We start from the raw sequence: 22030 nt of genomic DNA, 5'->3' as shown, positions 1-22030 counted from the left end.
ACACACACAAGCTCTGCTCTTTCCAAGGTAAAGGTATGAAACACTGACAGACAGTAAGTTAGATGAAAAGCCAAGTCATGATACACTCAATAACATACATACAATAACTATACTGAAACAGAGTAAACACTGTGTGTGTGTGTGTGTGTGTGTGTGTGTGTGTGTGTGTGTGTGAGAGCGGGTATATTTGTTACAAACCTTGAATCACATCTTTATCTACAGGTGGAATCAAACTGGTTGAATCAACTTTGTTTCAATGTAATTTGTCAACGTATTGTGACGTCGAATTTGAACAAATTATCAACTGTTCTCAACCACAGGATTATGTCATCAGCATTGACAAATCTTGTAAAAATATGTTGAATTTGTACCTTTAAAACAACGTCAGATCTTCAACGATCAGAAAAAACAACAGGTATTAGCAGCACCTCCTAATGGAGAATTGATCCATCTACAGCTACCCTTCAGTCTCCCATCCAGGGACTTAACCCAACCCTGCTTAGCTATGATATTTATCACAGACTATTATCAATGTGCTATCATGAGAATAACTATTGAGATCTCCACTTAAAAATGAAATAGATTCACTAATGCTATCAAAGTAATTCCAAAGGGTAGGTTTAACAGAGCAAATGAAATGTGACCATACTTTAACACTTATCTTTCATCAATGATGCTATTTAGGCCTATATACTGTAGCATTTGCAATGTCATCAACAGCTATTGTTTCAGGATTTGACTAAACATAGACAATAGATAGGCCTAGGGTTTCAAGCTCTGGTTGATTTCAAATGTAATTATATTCAGTGATATTGAATTGTGTTTGGTTGTCTTCTGCTTGGAATAGGACTAAATCAAATAAAACTTTATTTAAAATGCATTTAAAGTTTGATTAGATTTACTCCTATTCTTTAACTTAGATTTTGGGTTGAGATGGAGACGTGAATCCAACATAACACTTATTAATTTGTAGACAAACTGGAATTAAAGCCAGACTAAGTCCGTGGCACAGATGGAACTATCCAAGCAGAAGATCCATCTCCTTCAAGTTTTGATATTTTGGTTGCCTTGAAAACCAAACAATTCAATATCACTTTTGAAATACAATAAATAGCCTATTAACTTGTGGACAAGTTAACAAATTATAAACTGCATGACCAAAAGTATGTGGACACCTGCTTGTCGAACATCTCATTCCTAAATCATAGGCATTAATATGGAGTTGGTCCCCCCTTTGCTGCTATAACAGCCTCCACTCTTCTGGGAAGACTTTCCACTAGATGTTGGAACATTGCTGCGGGGACTTGCTTCCATTCAGCCACAAGAGCATTAGTGAGGTCGGGGCTCTGTGCAGGCCAGTCAAGTTCTTCCACACCGATCTTGACAAGCCATTTCTGTATGGACCTCGCTTTGTGCACAGGGGTATTGTCATGCTGAAACAGGAAAGGGCCTTCCCCAAACTGTTGCCACAAAGTTGGAAGCACAGAATCATTTAGAATGTCATTCTATGCTATAGCGTTAAGATTTCCCTTCACTGGAACTAAGGGGCCTAGCCCGAACCATGGAAAACAGCCCCAGACTATTATTCCTCCTCCACCAAACTTTACAGTTGGCACTATGCATTGGGGCAGGTAGCATTCTCCTTGCATCCGCCAAACCCAGACTCGTCCGTCGGACTGCCAGATGGTGAAGCGTGATTCATCACTCCAGAGAACGCGTTTCCACTGCTCCAGAGTCCAATGGCGGCGAACCTTACACCACTCCAGCCGACGCTTGGCATTGCGCATGGTGATCCTAGGCTTGCTTGCAGCTGCTCGGCCATGGAAAACCATTTCCAGCTCCAGACTAACAGTTATTGTGCTGACGTTGCTTCCAGAGGCAGTTTGGAACTCGGTAGTGAGTGTTGTAATCGAGTACAGACTATTTTTACGCGCTACGCGCTTCAGCACTCAGCGGTCCTGTTCTGCGAGCTTGTGTGGCCTACCACTTTGCGGCTGAGCCGTTGTTGCTCCTAGACGTTTCCACTTCACAATAACAGCACTTACAGTTGACCGTGGCAGCTCTAGCAGGGCAGAAATTTGACAAACTGACTTGTTGGAAAGGTGGCATCCTATGACGGTGCCACATTGAAAGTCACTGAGCTCTTCAGTAAGGCCATTCTACTGCCAATGTTTGTCAATAGAGATTGCATGGCTGTGTGCTCGATTTTATACACCTGTCAGCAACGGTGTGGCTGAAATAGCCAAATTCACTCATTTGAAGGGCTGTGCACATACTTTTGTATATAGAGTATGTTGGATTCACGTCTCCAACTCACCCAAAAATAAAAGTTAAAGAATGAGATTAAACCAGTGACTCAGATGAAACTATCCTAGCAGTGGCTACATCTCCTTTAAATGTTGATGTTTGGTTGCATTATCAAATAGCCTTAACTTTAGGCTATTTGATAATGCAATCTTACAAACTAATGTAACATTCAACCTTAAAATGAGTAACATCCATGGCCACATGTTGAGGTTACTGTAACTATAAATGTCTTCTTATGTAATCATATAAAGTGTGCATGTTCAAGGTAGCATGCACAGGTCGTAACAGGTCTGTGGAGATTGCTGTAATAATCTGCGCAGAATCTCAAACGGCATTGTTCACTTGCACTGTACTTTTAATGTAATCTCAACTACAATCGAGGTCATTTGGTTCTGCTATTAGATAAAGCACAGTGATAACACATTAATCTGTCGTATAAATAAACAAATATCTGACATTGTATTCCCATTAGAATTTTGCTGTTCTTTGAAATGGTTGAAAGCGCTGTGATAAACATTTGGGTGACAACTTAACAAAAAAATCGGACATTATTTGTCCATTGGAATTTGGTTGTGCTTTTAAATGGTTGAAAGCATAGTGATAACACGTTGGACATTCAACTAACTTTTGGCTGTCTTTTTGAGTGGGTGAATATAGGTTGTAATTTCATTGATCAACGTCTCAACCAAATATTACCCAATTATCCACATTGAAATGACGTGGTGTGCCTATTGCGAAGAAGACGTTTTTCAAAGTGGGTTAAATCTGTTTTATACATCTTTTGCAGGATACATTGGGCCGGTTTCCCAGACATGGATTGAGCCTAAGCTTGGACTAAAAAACACTTTCAATGGACATTGAACAAGCTCTTCAATCCAGGACTAAGCTTAATCTGTTTCCAGGAATTCACTCCCCATTATGTTTAACATTCACCATTACTCCAATCCTTATCCACACCCATGCTAAATAAATATAAATCAACTCCATTCAAATATATAAAAATTGAATATATGTGATCTATCTGTACCCACAGCCCCCGGAAAAGTAAAGTACCTAGTACCAGACCCCCTTAAAAACAACAAAAAACACTTAAGTACCCTTAAATTGAGAAATTACAAAATTAATATCAAATAAAACCTTGCTGGCCTGTATGGTCACAAACATCTTAATCGCATTATAATTGTAAATACTTTATAAACAATATTTTAATTATTGCTGCAGTTGCATTTAAAGCTTAAAACATTTCTTCAAGGCTTGGCCTACTCTGTTTTTAAGCTACAGCGGTAATGCTGTATAAAAAGCAAATTAGCAAAAAAAATAGCAAAAAAGCTATTAGAAAAGACTGGGAGTCTGTCTGTCTATTTGAACTGGTATGTCCAGAGAGAGACACCTCCTGTAAGGCAACAGATGAGTGAAGCTTTGCAGTGAGAATTGTGTCCATGTAAATGTCATTTAACTTGGTCTTCTTTAGTCCATGTAACTTATTTATTTTTCTTTAGTCTATGAAACGTATTATTTTTAATTTTTTATCCATGTAACTTATTTTTTTTTATTTACTCTATGAAACTTTTTTTTTTTTTTTTCATTCATGTAATTTATTTATGTCTTTAGACCATGTCACTTATTTCTTCTTAGTCCATGGCCATGTTCTAATATCCATACTAGTTGTAGACCCCTTAGAATAAACCAGTGTATTGGGCATGCATTCGAAGTGGTATGCTAGCCTATAGTGTGAACGATGGGAACGTAGCTCTTCCTCTGTGGTGCCTCTCTGTGAGGACGGAGTGATTTTACGTCTACTTCCTCTTCTTGAAGATCGTGAAGGTGTGTTTCTTGCGCCCGTTGGCCGAGTCGATCTCTTCGCCCGTGGAACAGCTGTCCTCTTCCAGGGGGCTCTTCTTGGCCTGCATGTTGGGGATACGGCTGTCCCCCTTCCCCGACTGCGCATCAGGGTTAAAGGAGGCGGGGCATAGGGAGTGTGTGGAGTAAGCAGGGGCGAGGGTGGGACTTCCTCCGCCACGGAGCTCCCCGAGACTGGAGCTCTTCTCCAGGCCATATGACATCATCAGGGGGCTGTCGATGCGAGCCCTGCTCCCATTGGAGCTGTGGCCCTGCTGGGGGAGGGGCTTTGATGGGAGGGGGAGGGGCTTAGATATATAGGTGCGCTGTGATTCGCTCTGGGACAGGAAGAGGGAGGAGTCTGAGTCAGACCGGTTCAGATCCCTGAGGGATGGAGAGAAGAGCAAGAGAGAGAGGGAGAGACAGAGCGAGAGAGGGAGAGAGAGAGAGGCTGATAAGATACATAAAACATTGTCAGTAAAAACAAGCTCATAAAAAGCAGCAAATTGAAATCAGATCTTTACTCTAGAAACTAGATCTACAGATAAATGCAGTTAGCGGGGGGAGCACATACTGGATTAGGGGATGGAGAGGGGTGAGGGATGGGGTAGTTAAATGGAGAGGGGTGAGGGATGAGTTAGGTCAGGGATGGGCAACTTTTGTAGGCCTGCGGATCAATTTCCAAAATGTAAAACATTTAGCTTAGGGCCACCAAAAGGCTAGGTCCAGCTCTGGCTGCATGTTTGGGTATGGATGTGGGTACGCAGACCACTGCAGCCCCTCATAATCAGTTCAGATTTATTTGGGCCCCACCCCCATCAAAGTTGCCCATCCCTGAGTTAGGTAAAGGAAGATAGGTATGAAAAAAGTATGAAAAAGTATGAAATGTATGCACTCACTAACTGTAAGTCGCTCTGGATAAGAGCGTCTGCTAAATGACTAAAATGTAAAATGTAAATAGGTGAGGGAAGGGGGAGGTAAAGAGAGAGGGGTGAGGGAGGGGGAGGTAAAGGGAGAGGGGTGAGGGAGGGGGAGGTAAAGGGAGAGGGGTGAGGGAGGGGGAGGTAAAGGGAGAGGGGTGAGGGAGGGGGAGGTAAAGGGAGAGGGTGAGGGAGGGGGAGGTAAAGAGAGAGGGGTGAGGGAGGGGGAGGTAAAGGGAGAGGGGTGAGGGAGGGGGGGTAAAGGGAGAGGGGCAAGGTAAGGAATGGAGAGGGGAGAATAAAGAGAAGAAGGGAAGTCGGTCTGGATAAGAGTGTCTGCTAAATGACTAAAATGTAAAAATATAATGCATATGATAATGCAACTACAAAATCTCATAAAAGAGACATATATGAGAAACATGCATGGGTCAAGCCAGGTCAGCTCATCCAAGTCATGCTGAGTGTGTGTGTGTGTGTGTGTGTATGTGTGCTTGCATGACTGGGTGTGTGTGTTACTCTATGCTTGAACGTGTCGCCATGCTGAGAGAGATGGGTACCCAAAGCTGCAGGAGTCTGAGTGTTGGGGTCTGGCTGTGAGTGTGTGTGTGTGTGTACACAAAGCTGCTGGCTGTGTTTGTGTGTGTACCCAAAGCTACCAGAGCGTTGTGGACTGGCTGTAGCGCCCCCTGTGGGTGGGAGATCAGAAAAAGCCTCCAGAGACTGGAAATAGGAGGAGCGGAAGAGCAGAATGGAAAAACAGACAGCGAATGGGGAGGGATGGGAGAGGGAGGGCGGAAGAGAGAGAATGCATAGGAAGGAACTCCAGCTGGCCAAAGGAGTGGCTGCAAAACCGCTTGCCCTGAGGACCTCCGGGTGAGCCCAGCCCCTCTACCAACCTCTGAAAGCCCAGGGCCAGCGAGGGGTCTCCCGGCCGCTGTCGCAGGGGCATCAGGTTGGGAGCTTAAGGAGGGAAGGAACACAAAAACGTTATACACTGTATACTGCAGACACACATGCACACACATCCTTATTGCACAATGATACGCAAATACAGTATTATCCTCCACAGAGAGGGATGTGATATAAGGGTATGATACTGTACTGATAAAGCCTGGGAGTGTTTAGGCATAATGAAGCTGAGACTGGAGGTGGGAGTGTGCAGGGCCAGACTCAACTGCACCGTTGGAAAAAGACAAAAGTCCTTAGCAGACAGAGTCCCATGTATGTTTACAGTAATGTTTGCTGTATTATTATTATTATAATTTTTTCCAAATACAGCCTTATACATACGAACAACAACTTACAGACGCACACAAACGACTACATCTCATCTGTCCAGACCCGCATGCTCACACCCCCATCCCTAGTGTCTGCATTATTGTTTGCCACTTGGCCTTAAATTGCACCAATTAGTGTTCCTCGGTCAACCATGCTATTTCAATATTTCAATAATAAATCATAAAAAATTTCCAATGTGTTAATGATGGCGGATTGATTGATTTCCATGTTTTAGTATACGTTTTTTCCCATTGGGTATCTCACTACACCCCCATATGCCATGTCTTGAAATATGCAGACAGACGGATTAAAAGTACATTTACATTGTACTTCTGACAGACAACTTTCTAGCTCCGCCCATAACTTTTGGACTTTATAGCATTCCCAGAAAGCATGGATTATTGAGTCAATATTAGTTTTACACTTAAGACATGACTCTGTCATTGTGCTGTAGAATTTGTGAATTATGTCTCTTGTATAATGAATTCTATACATTTGTTTATATTGGATTAAGCGTACATTTCCTTTAACGGTAATTTCGTTAGTTATGCTCCAACAGTTCCTTTTAAGTATTTTTTATTTATTTATTTATTTTTTAGGGGGTAGATCAGCTTTAATATTGCAGATAGATTGTAGCTTCCATCAATGTCATTGTCTGCATCATTTCCAATTCCCCATATATTTTTTTGTAAATACAGTATATACAGTACCAGTCAAAAGTTTGGACACACCTACTCATTCAAGGGTTTTCCTTTATTTTTACTATTTTCTACATTGTAGAATAATAGTGAAGACATCAAAACTATGAAATAACACATTTGGAATCATGTAGTAACCAAAGAAGTGTTAAACAAATCTAAATATATTATTTTTGAGATTCTTCAAATAGCCACCCTTTGCCTTGATGACAGCTTTGCAAACTCTTGGCATTCTCTCAACCAGCTTCACCTGGAATGCTTTTCCAACAGTCTTGAAGGAGTTCCCACATATGCTGAGCACTTGTTGGCTGCTTTTCCTTCACTCTGCGGTCCAACTCATCCCAAACCATCTCAATTTGGTTGAGGTCGGGGGCTTGTGGAGGCCAGGTCATCTGATGCAGCACTTCATCACTCTCCTTCTTGGTGAAATAGCCCTTACACAGCCTGGAGGTGTGTTGGGTCATTGTCCTGTTGAAAAATAAATGATAGTCCCACTAAGCCCAAACCAAATGGGATGGCATATCGATGCAGAATGCTGTGGTAGCCATGATGGTTAAGTGTGCCTTGAATTCTAAATAAATCACAGACAGTGTCACCAGAAAAGCACCCCCAAACCATAACACCTCCTCCTCCATGCTTTATGGTGGGAAATACACATGCGGAGATCATCCGTTCACCTACACCGCGTCTCACAAAGACACGGCGGTTGGAACCAAAAATCTCAAATTTGGACTCCAGACCAAAGGACACATTTCCACCAGTCTAATGTCCATTGCTTGTGTTTCTTGGCCCAAGCAGGTCTCTTCTTATTATTGGTGTCCTTTAGTAGTGGTTTCTTTGAGGCAATTCGACCATGAAGGCCTGATTCACACAGTCTCCTCTGAACAGTTGATGTTGAGATGTGTCTGTTACTTGAACTCTGTGAAGCATTTATTTGGGCTGCAATTTCTGAGCCTGGAAAACTCTAATGAACTTATCCTCTACAGCAGAGGTAACTCTGGGTCTTCCATTCCTTTGGCGGTCCTCATGAGAGCCAGTTTTATCATAGCGCTTGATGGTTTTTGCGACTGCACTTGAAGAAACGTTCAGTTCTTGAAATGTTCCGCATTGACTGACCTTCATGTCTTAAAGTAATGATGGACTGTCGTTTGTCTTTGCTTATTTGAGCTGTTCTTGCCATAATATGGACTTGGTATTTTACCAAATAGGGCTATCTTCTGTATACCCTCCCTACCTTGTCACAACACAACTGATTGGCTCAAACACATTAAGAAGGAAATCAATTCCACAAATTAACTTTTAAGAAGGCACACCTGTTAATTGAAATGCATTCCAGGTGACTACCTCATGAAGCTGGTTGAGAGAATGCCAAGAGTGTGCAAAGCGGTCATCAAGGCAAAGGGTGGCTATTTGAAGAATCTCAAATATATAATGTAGAAAATAGTAAAAATAAAGAAAAACCCTTGAATCAGTAGGTGTTCTAAAACCTTTGACCGGTAGTGTACATTTTACGGACACAGTATATTTTACATTAGTTATCTTGTTGTTTTTAGTCCCACCCTCTAGTTCCTTTTAAGTCTTGGTTCCAATAGTTTATATTCTTTAAAAAAAAGTTCTTAATATAATGTACATTGAAAATGCAGCAATGGTGTCAGAGGAAGGCCCTCAAAATTGTCAAAGACTCCAGCCACCCTAGTCATAGACTGTTCTCTCTGCTACCGCACGGCAAGCGGTACCGGAGCGCCAAGTCTAGGTCCAAAAGGCTTCTCAACAGCTTCTACCCCCAAGCCATAAGACTCCTGGACTATTTGCACTGCCCCCCCACCCCCACCCCATCTTTTTACGCTGCTGCTACTCTGTTAATTATTTATGCATAGTCACTTTAACTCTACCCACATGTACATATTACCTCAACTAGCCGGTGCCCCCTCACATTGACTCTGCACCGGTACCCCCCTGTATATAGCCTCCCTACTGTTATTTTATTTTACTTCTGCTCTTTTTTTCTCAACACTTTTTTGTTGTTGTTGATTTATTTTATAAATGCATTGTTGGTTAAGGGCTGTAAGTAAGCATTTCACGGTAATGTCTACACCTGTTGTATTCGGCGCGTGTGGCAAATAAAATTTGATTTGATTTGATTTGAATGAAACTCATTTTGATTTCATTTTAAAATGGGCAGTCTGTTGTAGTATGAGAGTTTCGGCACAGATACTGTATATACACTGAGTGTACAACATTCGGAACACCTGTTCTTTCCATGACATTGATTGACCAGGTGAATCCAGGTGAAAGCTATGATCCCTTTTTGATGTCACTTGTTAAATCCACCAATCAGGTTAAAGATGGATTTTTAAACCTTGAGACAATTGAGACATGGTTTGTGTGTGTGCCATTCAGTGGGTGAATGGGCAAGACAAAATATTTAAGTGCCTTTGAACAGGGTATGGTAGTAGGTGCCAGGCGCACCAGTTTGAGTGTGTCAAGAACTGCAACACTGCTGGGTTTTTCACGCTCAACAATTTCCTGTGTGTATCAAGAATGGTCCATCACCCAAAGGACATCCAGGCAACTTGACACAACTGTGGAAAGCATTGGAGTCAAAATGGGCCAGCATCCCTGTGGAACGCTTTCGACACCTTGGAGAGTTCCAGCGCCATCAAATTGAGGCAGTTCTGAGGGCAAATGGGGTGCAACTCAATATTAGTAAGGTGTTCCTAATGTTTTGTAAACTCAGTGTATATAGGAAGTGACAGACATGCTAGAAATCTTATTTTATCAGGCTTCTGTATGTTCTGAGAAAATAAAGTGTTCTGACTGAAAACCCAATGTGCAAATATCTTGGTGTACCAGCCAGAATATGTGGAGGGACAGAAAAGCTGTAGACCTGCAAGTGGAGGTTAGTCTGCAACAGAGGGAGGACAGGAGAGGAGGATAAATAATAAGTACTCCTTTCTGAAGGAAGAGTGAAAAAGGAGTAACAAGAGTCTTCCAGGTGGACAGAATGTCTGATGTGTAGAGAGATAGGGGGAGAGAGAAGGAGAGAAAGAGAGAGGGAAGGAGAGAAAGAGAGAGGGCATGTGATAAGCGGATATAAAGTAGCAAATTCTTGTCGCTTCTCCACAAGATAAGATCAACCCCCCTGTCCGGCTCAACCCCCCTACTCCTGAGAGGCAGTGGACTATTCCACAGGTAGTGGAATAGTCTGTGTGGGAGAATCCACAGAGGAAAGAAAGAGAAAAGGGGGGTTGGGAGGGTACAGAGGTAGTGCTTGGTTAGGATTGCAAGGAGAGTAAAGGAGGGTGGGCCCAACCAGAATACTTCCATGGGGATTGGCTGTCGGAGATGCCGCTCATTGGCCAGAGGTCACTCACTCGCCGGTCCATCTGCCAGGCCGCGTCTGAGGATAGCCAATCACGGTACAGATGATGAATGTGAGGAAACCAACCAATCAGGACACAGAATATGAGGAGATCATCCAATAAGGAGGCAGAGTGGAGAGAAGATAGGATGCCATTGACCTGGCACAGCAAATCACCAGTACAAATCAACAATCCGTCACATCAGACAGATACAAATCACTTGTTCAGGAAGAGGTGTTTTTTGGACAAACTAAATTAGAAGGTGAGACGTGTGTCTGCTCTTCTGTACTGTCTGTGTACAGGTGTGAGATGATTGATACAATCAACTCTGTACACATACAGGACAGGACAGGAGGGTGGTTGCATTGCACTTTCACAGCCAGCAACACTAATTCAGTATAGGGTGAAGTTGCCCCTAGACGCTGATCTTGGGACAGTTTTGCATTTTCCACACTAATAGTTAAGGTTAGGATTGAGGGAGGGGAAGCTGATCCTCGATCTGTACCACGGGGAAACTTCATCCCGGAGCCACTAATACGCAATATGATACAGAGTGATGTTGTGTCGGTGGGCGGAGTGGCGCAAAGTGATGACACGTACACCGCAGCGTCCCTGGGGACAGGATATCCTCGCCCATGTCATCTAAATCGTCTGATAGGATTAGGTGCTGCGGGGTGGGCGGGTGCAGGCCCAGGAAGGCGGGGTCTAGGTTGAGGGCGTTGGCCAGGGCGGGCAGACCGGGGTTATTGACCAATGGTAAGCCTGTAAGAGACTCCAACTGCTGCCAGCGGTGAAGCTTCTCCCTCAGTGCAGCCGTCACCTCACCCAGAGCCTGCCTAGAGAGGGGAGGGGGCGGGGGGAGGGTGACAGACAAGAGGAGAGAGAGAAGACAGAGTAAGGGGCAGAGAGAGAAATGGAGAGAGCCTCAAGTACAGGTGCGTAACCCAACAAGGTAAAGTCACTTGGCTGGAACTCAGAAACTTTTATGGAGGCAGCTTGCTGTCAAAACATTGGTTGACTGAATTCTAAAATGTAAGCGTGTGCGGCTACCGTCTTTTTATGAATCGTTTTGTTCTGCCGGCCTGCACCTCGCTAACTAAGATGTGCTTTTCCCTTCTATAGAACATCAGTTGGCTGAACAAGGTAAAGTCAGTTGGCTGAACAAGGTCAAGTCTGTTAGCTGAGCAAAGTAAAGTCTGTTGGTTGAACAATTTAAAGTCAGTTGGCTGAACAAAGTAAAGTAATCTGGCTGAAAAAGGTAACGTCAGTTGGCAGAACAAAGTAAAGTCAGTTGGCTGAACAATGTAAAGTCGGTTGGCTGAACAAAGTAAAGTCGGTTGGCTGAACAAAGTAAAGTCAGTTGGCTGAACTTACTTGGCAGTCAGGATCTTGTGATCAACGTCATCCAGGGAGGAGCTATGCGCCACATGGAATGTCCCAAACAGAGTGCTCCTCTTCTTCTTGATCTTGTCAGCCTACATCATCACCATCATCATCATCATCATCATCATCATCACCATCATCATCATCATCATCAGCAGCAGCAGCAGCAGCAGCACCATCATAATTCACAAAACCACCAACATCAACTTTCTCACCAGGTTTGTGTGTGTGTGTTTCTGTGTATGTGAATGTTTCTGTATGTATGTGTGTGTCTCACCCCCTCTTTGGCCTGCAGTAGTTGTTTCTCAGCGCTCTGTTTCTTGATGTTGTAGTACTGGACCTCTATCTCGTGGGTCAGCTGCAGCCATGTCTTAAGGGCCTCAGGGGGAGACCAGCAGGCCCGAGACTCCAGCTCCCGCTCTGCCTTCTTCAGGGCCATACGCACCTGGATACACACACACACACACAAACACACGTATATACACAGGTATACGCACACACGGACGTACGCACACGTGCATGCACACACAAACAAACAGATGGACACACACGTATACACATACACACACACACACCCATGTACGCTCACAGACATACACACGAGTGTATGCTATGTGTGTGTATGAGTGTGTGTGTAGGTGTGTATAGAAGTGTGTATGCAGGTCAGTGGAGGCTCCTCAGAGGAGGAAGGGGAGGACCATCCTCAGTGAATTTTATAAAAATAAAAATAGTAAAACTATACTAAATATATTCACGTCACCAAATAATTGATTAAAACACACTGTTTTGCAACGAAGGTCTACAGTAGCCTCAACAGAACTCTGTAGGGTAGCACCATGGTGTAGCCGGAGGACAGCTAGCTTCCATCCTACTCTGGGTACATTGACTTCAATATAAAACCTAGGAGGCTCATGGTTCTCACCCCCTTCCATAGACTTACACAGTAATTATGACAACTTCCAGAGGACGTCCTCCAACCTATTAGAGCTCTTGCAGCATGAACTGACATGTTGTCCACCCAATCAAAGGATCAGAGAATGAATCTAGTACTGAAAGCATAAGCTACAGCTAGCTAGCACTGCAGTGCATAAAATGTGGTGAGTAGTTGACTCAAAGAGAGAGAAAGACAATAGTTGAACAGTTTTGAACAAATTAATTTATTCAAAAATGAAGGAGAAGCAAGAGAGTGTCATTTTTTTTCACTTTCAGTTTCACTTACTTAGCTAGCAAATGCAGCCAACTAGTTTAGCCTACTCAAACACCCTGCTCAAACATGCTATGTTAGCTAGCTGGCTATGACTATCAAACACAACACTGGCACTCTTCCAAGTCAAGGTAAGCTTTTGGTTTTACTAATTTATTGCCACCGGGGCCCGCCAGTTTAACTGCTAAACTGCTTACTGACTATACACTGTAACGTTACTGCATGATTGTAGTGGGTTTACTAACGCGTTAGTTCTATTAGCTATGACGTTACTTTAGCTAATATGGTGACAATGATGTAGGCTGTGTAGGTTTTTTCGCCTGGTCAGCTTACAGCTGATGTGTTGTGCATTGAAGTCCACAAACGAACGGAAAAGGTGAGAGGAGGAGAGTGCATAGATTGAGTGAGTGAGAAGGAATACAACGTGGCTGCTATGAAAGTGAACTGTGTTTACGCGTGATCAGGGGTGTATTCATACCACTGATTCTGTTGAAAAACGTTTCATAAACGGAAGCAAACAGAACAAACCGGGGATAACCATACCTGAATTTGTCCACTAGAAATTGTCGTTTGCAACTGCTGTACTAATGACTACACCCTAGATCAGCTAGATGCAGGCAATTGTGTGCAAGGCGGTATTGAATGTGTCATTGTCTGTCCATGTGTCACTGTCTGTCACCTCAAATCTTTCATTTTTTAAATGTATTTGCATACCAAATTAACAAAATAATAAAAACATGTTTTTTAGCCTGATTTTCAAAACTTTAATATTTAATTTAGATAAATATAATCTCTATTGTTCTCTATAAAATGTTAAATGTTGATTGTATGAATCTGAAACTTGTTGATTATATTACTTAGGCATACATTTACTTATGCATACATTCTATTATGTTGTTAGATGTTTAAATTATCACTTTACCTATCCTTACTCTGCCAAAATAACAGGCGTTTCGGTGTCAATTGTAGAGATAAATAGGACTCTATATGGAAATAAGACATTGCCATTGAGGGCCATTGAGGGCTTCCACTATTTAAAAGTAGTCAACTGAGTGGGGATTCCTTTGGGTTGGAAGTGATCAGCCAATAATCAGAGAGCATTGTCTTCTTCAAATTGGGTTGCCTATGGTTTGTAAACCAAAGACTAATGCAATATTCAGGGGCCAAGATCAAGATTTATACAGGACATTGGTCCAAAGATCCAGACCCAGGCCCAGTGAGTTGAGACCATGACATGTTAAAGACCGAATTTGAAGACCACTAGATCAAGAGTCCATGGGTCCTTTCTTCAATTGTAAGAGTAAATTTGAGTACAGTACAGTACAGTAAAGCACAGTACAGTAGAGTACAGTACAGTACAGTAGGGAATGGGTTTTCAAACTTTTCTTGCCCAGGGACCCCCACCCAGGCAAACCGGCAACCCAGGGACCCCCATCATATGTTAGCAAAAAAAATTATAATGATAATGGCAAGTAGAAGTAATCAACATTTTTAAATGAATAGATTTGGTAGACAGTTAAATTTTTTGGACCTCCGCACAGTTCATTGGAAGAGGAAGTGTAAACTCTAACATAGTCTATTAGCTAGAAAGGTATCTTGGCAGCCTAAAGAAAATGTTGCTTTTGTAAAGCTAACTTTCTGCAATTCTACACAGTTTGGCATGGAGCTGAGAGACAATTTTTTTGTTTTAAAGCACATTTCCTGCAATTCTATGCATTTAGCTAATGCTGTGTTCCTCTGCTCAAACATTTTAACAAAATCAAATGGGCATGTGCCCTGAATGACTGTTTTTTTGGAATTTCCAATTCTCCATGACTGTCTAGCTTTTATTTGATTGTTAGTTCTCAAGATGGTATTATTCAAAAAAATATATAGTTAAATATCTTTACTGCATGCTTTCTATCTGGTTTTGGTCGTTTAAGTTGACACAAACTGTTTTTAGTTCGAGATTTTGGCAATGAAGCCCTTTATCTACTTCCCCAGAGTTGGATGAACAGGAACAGCTAGCAGTACAGGAACAGCTAGCATGCTAACTGTTTCCTGTAGACTTCCAGTCATTGCGCTAACACTAGTTAGCATTGGTTGTGGGAAACTACCTCTAACTACCTCCGTCATACTGGACGCAGAGACATAAAAATGGTGTCCACAAAGGTATTCTGCTGCAGCTAGCGATATTTTTTTTTTTTACATAAAACAAATCCCCCCAAAATTGCGGACCACCTGCAGAACCTCCACGGACCCCAGTTTGAAAACCCCTGCAGTATGGTACAGTACAGTATAGCACAGTACAGTACAGTATAGCACATTATAGACATCTATGTTTTGGCCAAATAGATGTCAATGTTTGGGCTCTTGCTGGCTATGCATCTCAATACTCTACATTTTTACCTGAAGTGTGGACTTGTCCACTACCCACATGGTGGTCCTCTGTAGCTCAGTTGGTAGAGCATGGCGCATGCAACTTTAAATTGGAGATAGCCTCAATGGCACTGCCCGTGCTGTCAGAGACTCCATAGTGTAGACTTTACCATGAAATGCTTAGTTACAAGCCCTTTCCCAACAATGCAAAGTTAAAAAATTAGCAAAAAATGAAATGGTAACTAAATAAGATAACAATAACGAGACTATATACAAGGACTACAGGCACCGAGTCAATGTGCAGGGGTACGAGGTAGTTGAGGTAATATTTACCTCAACTACCTAATGTAGTTACGGGTAAAAGTGACTAGGCTATCAGGATAGATAATAAACAGAGTAGCAGCAGCGTATGAGTAGAGTGTGAAAGAGTGTTAATGTGTGAGTGTGTGGTGTCTATGTGTGAGTGTGTGGCGTCAATATGCATGTGTATGTTTTGTGTGTGTGAGCGTATGTAGTGTGCGCGCGTGTGTGTGTGTTGGAGTGTCAGTGTAATATGTTCAAGTGTGTGGGTAGAGTCCAGTGAGTGTGCATAGAGCCGGCACAGGAGACAAAGGGCTGTGAGACAGGGGTATAATTCTAGATACATGGAAAGTGGGATTTATACGGAGGATGCGGGGCAAAAGAAGGCGAACAGCAGAGGGGCTAAGGACCTTAGAGATGGGGAAAGGGCCGATAAAACGGGGGGAATGTTTGTGGGACTCCAACCGGAGGGGCAGATCCCGAGTGGAAAGCCATAGCCTCTGCCCAAGATGGTAGCGGGGAGCAGGGGTCCGATGGCGGTCCGCCTGTCGTCGATACCTGGAGGTGGTCTTGAGAAGAGTGGCCCGGGCTCTCTTCCAGGTACGGCGACAGCGACGAACGAACATCTGGGCAGAAGGTATGCTGACCTCTTTTTCTTGCTCCGGGAAGAGTGGGGGCTGATATCCCAGGGAACACTCAAAAGTATGTATGCCAGTTAGGCTCTACACCCTCTGTTAAGCGGATTAATGTGCTTAAAGTTTTGGGGGGTACTTTTCACCCCAATTGGTAGTTACAGTCTTGTCCTATCGCTGCAACTCCGAAACACGACCCCGCCAAGACGCACTGCTTCTTGCCACACTGCCCGGAAGCCAGACGCACCAACGTGTCGGAGGAAACACCGTACAGCTGGCGATCAAAGTCAGCGTGCATGCACTTGGCCACCACAAGGAGTCGCTAGAGCGCAATGGGACGAGGACATCCCAGCCGGCCAAACCCTCCCCTAACCCGGACGACGCTGGGCAAATTGTGTGGCGCCTCATGGGACTCCCGGTTGTGACCGGCTGCGACACAGCCCGGGATCGAACCCGGATCTATAGTGACGCCTAATATATTATAATTTTAATGATAGGCTAATATTGTCAACCATCAGACTATTCTTGATTTAATATTGTCTTTACATATACACTACCTGTCAAAAAGTTTGGACACACCTACTCATTCAAGGGTTTTTCTTTATTTTTACATTGTAGAATAATAGTGAAGATATCAAAACTATGAAATAACACTGTCATGACTCTCCCTGGGTGAGGATCAAAGGCCTCACATCAGCTTGGCAAATGGCAGACAATAACCAGACCCTCTTACCCACAGGGGGACTGTGCCGGTCTTGACACCTTAATACTGCCATAAATTAGAGAGGAGGAGAATCTATCTCTAGCATTCTAGTATGGCGAAAGGAATGGCTTTGTTTCAGATACTTTTTGTCGCTCAAAAACTTCAACATCCAACACTGAATATTGGGACAATATATTTTAACATCCAAACATTGGGAATGATGAGAAATGGAATATGGAAAATGTATGTATATTTTGTGATACCATTCAAAATGGTATAAAGGCGTTATAATGAAAACATTGTGACTTGAAGAGCATTTACACTGTGTATATCAGGCTTACATCCTTTACCTTGGGTAGAAAATATCAAGGAGGAAGACAATGTTTTTGTGAAGATAGGAATGTGATTTTAGCTTTCTAATAAAATCATAGTGATGATAATACTTTTGCCTCGTAACTAGCCATGCCCGAGGGAGCTCAGAGAGCGTGTCAGTATGACGGAAATGCCCCTCTTTACCAGAGTGCATAAAAGATTGAGATAAGAATGATCAGATCAGACGGACCTCAAGCTGCAGCTTTAGTCCATATTGGTCCCGACCCTGAAAATCAACACGAGGTGAAGACGACAAAGTTGCCTCCACTAACAATCAATGTTATGGCTGAGTAGCTGTTCTAAGTACTGTATCTAAGAAGGTGAATTTAAGTGGGACCATCCTGTTACTCTCTTCAAGCCATCGTCTACTAAACTGCTCTCATCACCCCACAGGGGATCATCGACGCGGCTGATTAGCCGTCCTCAGAAGAACACTTCCCACGGAGCACCATTAAATCCATTATAAAAAAATGGAAAGAATATGGCACCACAACAAACCTGCCAAGAGAGGGCCGCCCACCAAAACTCACGGACCAGGCAAGGAGGGCATTAATCAGAGAGGCAAAAAAGAGACCAAAGATAACCCTGAAGGAGCTGCAAAACTCCACAGCGGAGATTGGAGTATCTGTCCATAGGACCACTTTAAGCCGTACACTCCATGGCCAGAACAAAAACCATTACTTAAAGAAAAAAATAAGCAAACACGTTTGGTGTTCGCCAAAAGGCATGTGGGAGACTCCCCAAACATATGGAAGAAGGTACTCTGGTCAGATGAGACTAAAATTGAGCTTTTTGGCCATCAAGGAAAACGCTATGTCTGGCGCAAACCCAACACCTCTCATCACCCTGAGAACACCATCATGCTGTGGGGATGTTTTTCATCGGCAGAGACTGGGAAACTGGTCAGAATTGAAGGAATGATGGATGGCGCTAAATACAGGGACATTCTTGAGGGAAACCTGTTTCAGTCTTCCAGAGATTTGAGACTGGGACGGAGGTTCACCTTCCAGCAGGACAATGACCCTAAGCATACTGCTAAAGCAACACTCGAGTGGTTTAAGTGGAAACATTTAAATTTCTTGGAATGGCCTCGTCAAAGCCCAGACCTCAATCCAACTGAGAATCTGTGGTATGACTTAAAGATTGCTGTACACCAGCGGAACCCATCCAACTTGAAGGAGCTGGAGCAGTTTTGCCTTGAATAATGGTCAAAAATCCCAGTGGCTAGATGTGCCAAGCTTATAGAGACATACCCCAAGAGACTTGCAGCTCTAATTGCTGCAAAAGGTGGCTCTACAAAGTATTGACTTTGGGAGGGGGGGGGGGGGGGGGGATAGTTATGCACACGCAAGTTTTCTGTTATTTGTCTTATTTCTTGTTTGTTTCACAATACAAATATTTTGCATCTTCAAAGTGGTAGGCATGTTATGTAAATCAAATGATAAAAAAAAATAAAAAATCAATTTTAATTCCAGGTTGTAAGGCAACAAAAAAGGAAAAATGCCAAGGGGGGTGAATACTTTCGCAAACCACTGTATATGCATAGCTTTTCTTCCCAAACGGGCAGCAGTTTGGGGCAAAGTATTAGGATTAGTGTGAGCGTAGGTCCATGTGTATCCAAGTGTTTTCTCTCTCCCTCTCTCTCTCTCTTTAACTTGCCATCTTTTGTAACAAGTGTCATATTGTGTTAGTCCGCTAGGGACCCGTTTTCATTGTATTAAGTTTCTAATCCCTACCTATACCGTGTACGTGTTTGTATCTTGTGTTATCATTTTGAATGAGTTAGTAAATAAATAATTAATACACAGAAGATAGCCCTATTTGGTAAAAGACAAAGTCCATATTATGGCAAGAACAGCTCAAATAAGCAAAGAGAAATGACAGTCCATCATTACTTTAAGACATGAAGGTCAGTCAATACTGAACATTTCAAGAACTTTCAAAGTTTCTTCAAGTGCAGTCGCAAAAAAACTTCAAGTGCTATGATGAAACTGACTCTCATGAGGACCGCCACAGGAATGGATGACCCAGTGTTACCTCTGCTGTAGAGGATAAGTTCATTAGAGTTACCAGCCTCAGAAATTGCAGCCCAAATAAATGCTTCACAAAGTTCAATCACAGACACATCTCAACATCAACTGTTCAGAGGGGACTGTGTGAATCAGGCCTTCATGGTCAAATTGCTGCAAAGAAACCACTACTAAAGGACACCAATAAGAAGAAGAGACCTGCTTGGGCCAAGAACACGAGCAATGGACTTTAGACCGGTGGAAATTTGTCCCTTGGTCTGGAGTCCAAATTGGAGATTTTTGGTTCCAACCGTCGTGGCTCTGTGAGACGCGTTGTGGGTGAGCGGATTATCTCTGCATGTGTAGTTACCACCGTAAAGCATGGAGGAGGAGGTGTTATGGTGTGGGGGTGTCTTGCTGGGACACTGCCTGTGATTTATTTAGAATTCAAGGCACACTTAGCTAGCATGGCTACCACAGCATTCTGCAGCGATATGCCATCCCATCTGGTTTGGGCTTAGTGGGACTATCATTTGTTTTTCAACAGGACAATGACCCAACCCACCTCCAGGCTGTGTAAGGGCTATTTTACCAAGAAGGAGAGTGATGGAGTGCTGCGTCAGATGACCTGGCCTCTACAATCCCCTGACCTCAACCAAATAGAGATGGTTTGGGATGAGTGGGACGGCAGAGTGAAGGAAAAGCAGCCAACAAGTACTCAGCATATGTGGGAACTCCTTAAAGACTGTTGGAAAAGCATTCCAGGTGAAGCTGGTTGAGAGAATGCCAAGAGTGTGCAAAGCTGTCAAGGCAAAGGGTGGCTATTTCAAGAATCTCAAATATAAAATATATTTTTATTTGTTTAACACTTCTTTGGTTCCTACATGATTCTCCTGAGTGGCGCAGTGGTCTAAGGCACTGCATCGCAGTGCTAACTGTGCCACTAGAGATCCTGGTTCGAATCCAGGCTCTGTCGCAGCCGGCCGCGACCGGGAGACTCATGGGCGGTGCACAATTTGCCCAGCGTTGTCCAGGGTAGGGGAGGGAATGGCTGGCAGGGATGTAGCTCAGTTGATAGAGCATGGCCAGGGTTGTGGGTTCGATTCCCACGGGGGGCCAGTATAAAAAAAAAATGTGTTCACTAACTGTAAGTCGCTCTGGATAAGAGCGTCTGCTAAATGACTAAAATGTAAATGTAAATGATTCCAAATGTGTTATTTCATCTACAATGTAGAAAATAGTAAAAATAAATAAAAACCCTGGAATGAGTAGGTATGTCCAAACCTTTGACATAATATATGTGTGAAATTTGTTCTGATTTAGAATGGAGCATTATCATGCACCTGTCTCGAAACAGAGCGGGGTAAAAAAATACATGTCATCTAAGTACTTAAATAGCGAACGGAGGACGCTTTTCCCGTGGTTCATTTTCACTCTGTTTTCTTACGCATTTGCATAGCCTATAGAAATGTGTTTGATTCGATTTTCGAAACATTTGCATTGATGTCAGAGTGATTAGAGGGACAATAGAGTTCTGAGTACCAGGCAATTAGCAAGTTTGGTAGGCTACTATTGACCATCAGTATCATCAGAGCTTGGAGAATCCTAATTACCGTGACTAAACGGTCACGTGGAATTTGACTGCCGTCATAACTCATGACCGCCGGTGTGGCGCTAATACGGTCACCGTAACAGCCCTAGACATAATGGCACAGATACAAAGATGAGACCTCTATATATTTCTATGGTGTGAATTGCCAAGAGTGTACCTAGAGCTGGCCGCCCGACCAATCTGAGCAATCATGGGGGAGAAGGGCCTTGGTCAGGGAGGTTACCAAGAACCCAATGGTCATTCTGACAGACCGCTTGGAGTTTGCCAAAAGGCACCTAAAGAATCTCAGACCATGAGAAACAAGATTCTCTGGTCTGATGAAACCAAGATTGAACTCTTTGGCCTGAATGCCAAGCATCAGGAGGAAACCTGGCACCATCCCTACGGCAGGGACTGGGAGACTTGACAGGATCGAGGGAAAGATGAACGGAGCAAAGTACAGAGAGATCCTTGATGAAAACCTGCTCCAGAGCGCTCAGGACCTCAGACTGGGGCGAAGGTTCACCTTCCAACAGGACAACGACCCTAAGCACAAAGCCATGACTAGTCTTTGAATGTGCTTGAGTGGCCCAGCCAGAGCACGGTCTTTAACCCGATCGAACATCTCTGGAGAGACCTGGAAATAGCTGTTCAGCGACGCTCCCCATCCAACCTGACAGAGCTTGAGAGGATCTGCAGAGAAGAAAGGGAGAAACTCCCCAAATACAGGTGTGGCAAGCTTGTAGCGTTATACCCAAGAATACTTGAGGCTGTAATCGCTGCCAAATGTGCTTCAAGAAAGTACTGAGTAAAGGGTCTGAATACTTATGTAAATGTGATATTTGAGACCTGTTTTTGCTTTGTCATTATGGGGTATTGTGTGTAGATTGATGAGGGAAAAAAACAATTTAATCCATTTTAGAATAAGTCTGTAATGTAACAAAATGTAGAAAAAGTCAAGGGGTCTGAATACTTTCCGAATGCGCTGTATTTATTTATGTGTGTGTGTGTATGCAGTTTGTGTGTGTGTGTGTGTGTGTGTGTATGCAGCGTATGTACAGTATGTGGAGGTGT

The 22030-nt window shown here is 43.2% G+C and overlaps 1 protein-coding gene across 3 annotated transcripts in view; it reads right to left on the bottom strand.

The window, feature by feature from the left end:
• Positions 1-3890: 3890 nt before the first annotated feature.
• Positions 3891-22030, bottom strand: part of LOC311117034 (stromal interaction molecule 1-like) — a 51564-nt gene continuing 33424 nt past the window's right edge. The window contains exons 3-8 of one of the 3 annotated variants that reach the window (XM_084192028.1): positions 12065-12232; positions 11779-11879; positions 11005-11240; positions 10356-10442; positions 5963-6026; positions 3891-4530 (exon numbers count right to left, since the gene is read on the bottom strand). In XM_084192028.1, coding sequence (XP_084048154.1) covers positions 4104-4530; positions 5963-6026; positions 10356-10442; positions 11005-11240; positions 11779-11879; positions 12065-12232 — 1083 coding nt within the window. In that variant the 3' untranslated portion in view covers positions 3891-4103. The remainder of the gene's footprint in view (positions 4531-5962; positions 6027-10355; positions 10443-11004; positions 11241-11778; positions 11880-12064; positions 12233-22030) is intronic. The other 2 variants (XM_084192030.1, XM_084192029.1) reach the window with 2 other exon arrangements.

This window comes from Coregonus lavaretus (genome assembly GCF_964263955.1).
Source record: "Coregonus lavaretus genome assembly, contig: HAP1_SCAFFOLD_2489, whole genome shotgun sequence".
In the NCBI taxonomy this organism is placed as follows: domain Eukaryota; kingdom Metazoa; phylum Chordata; class Actinopteri; order Salmoniformes; family Salmonidae; genus Coregonus; species Coregonus lavaretus.
Note: the sequence above shows the minus strand (reverse complement) of the source record. Positions and strands in the feature narration are given on the sequence as shown.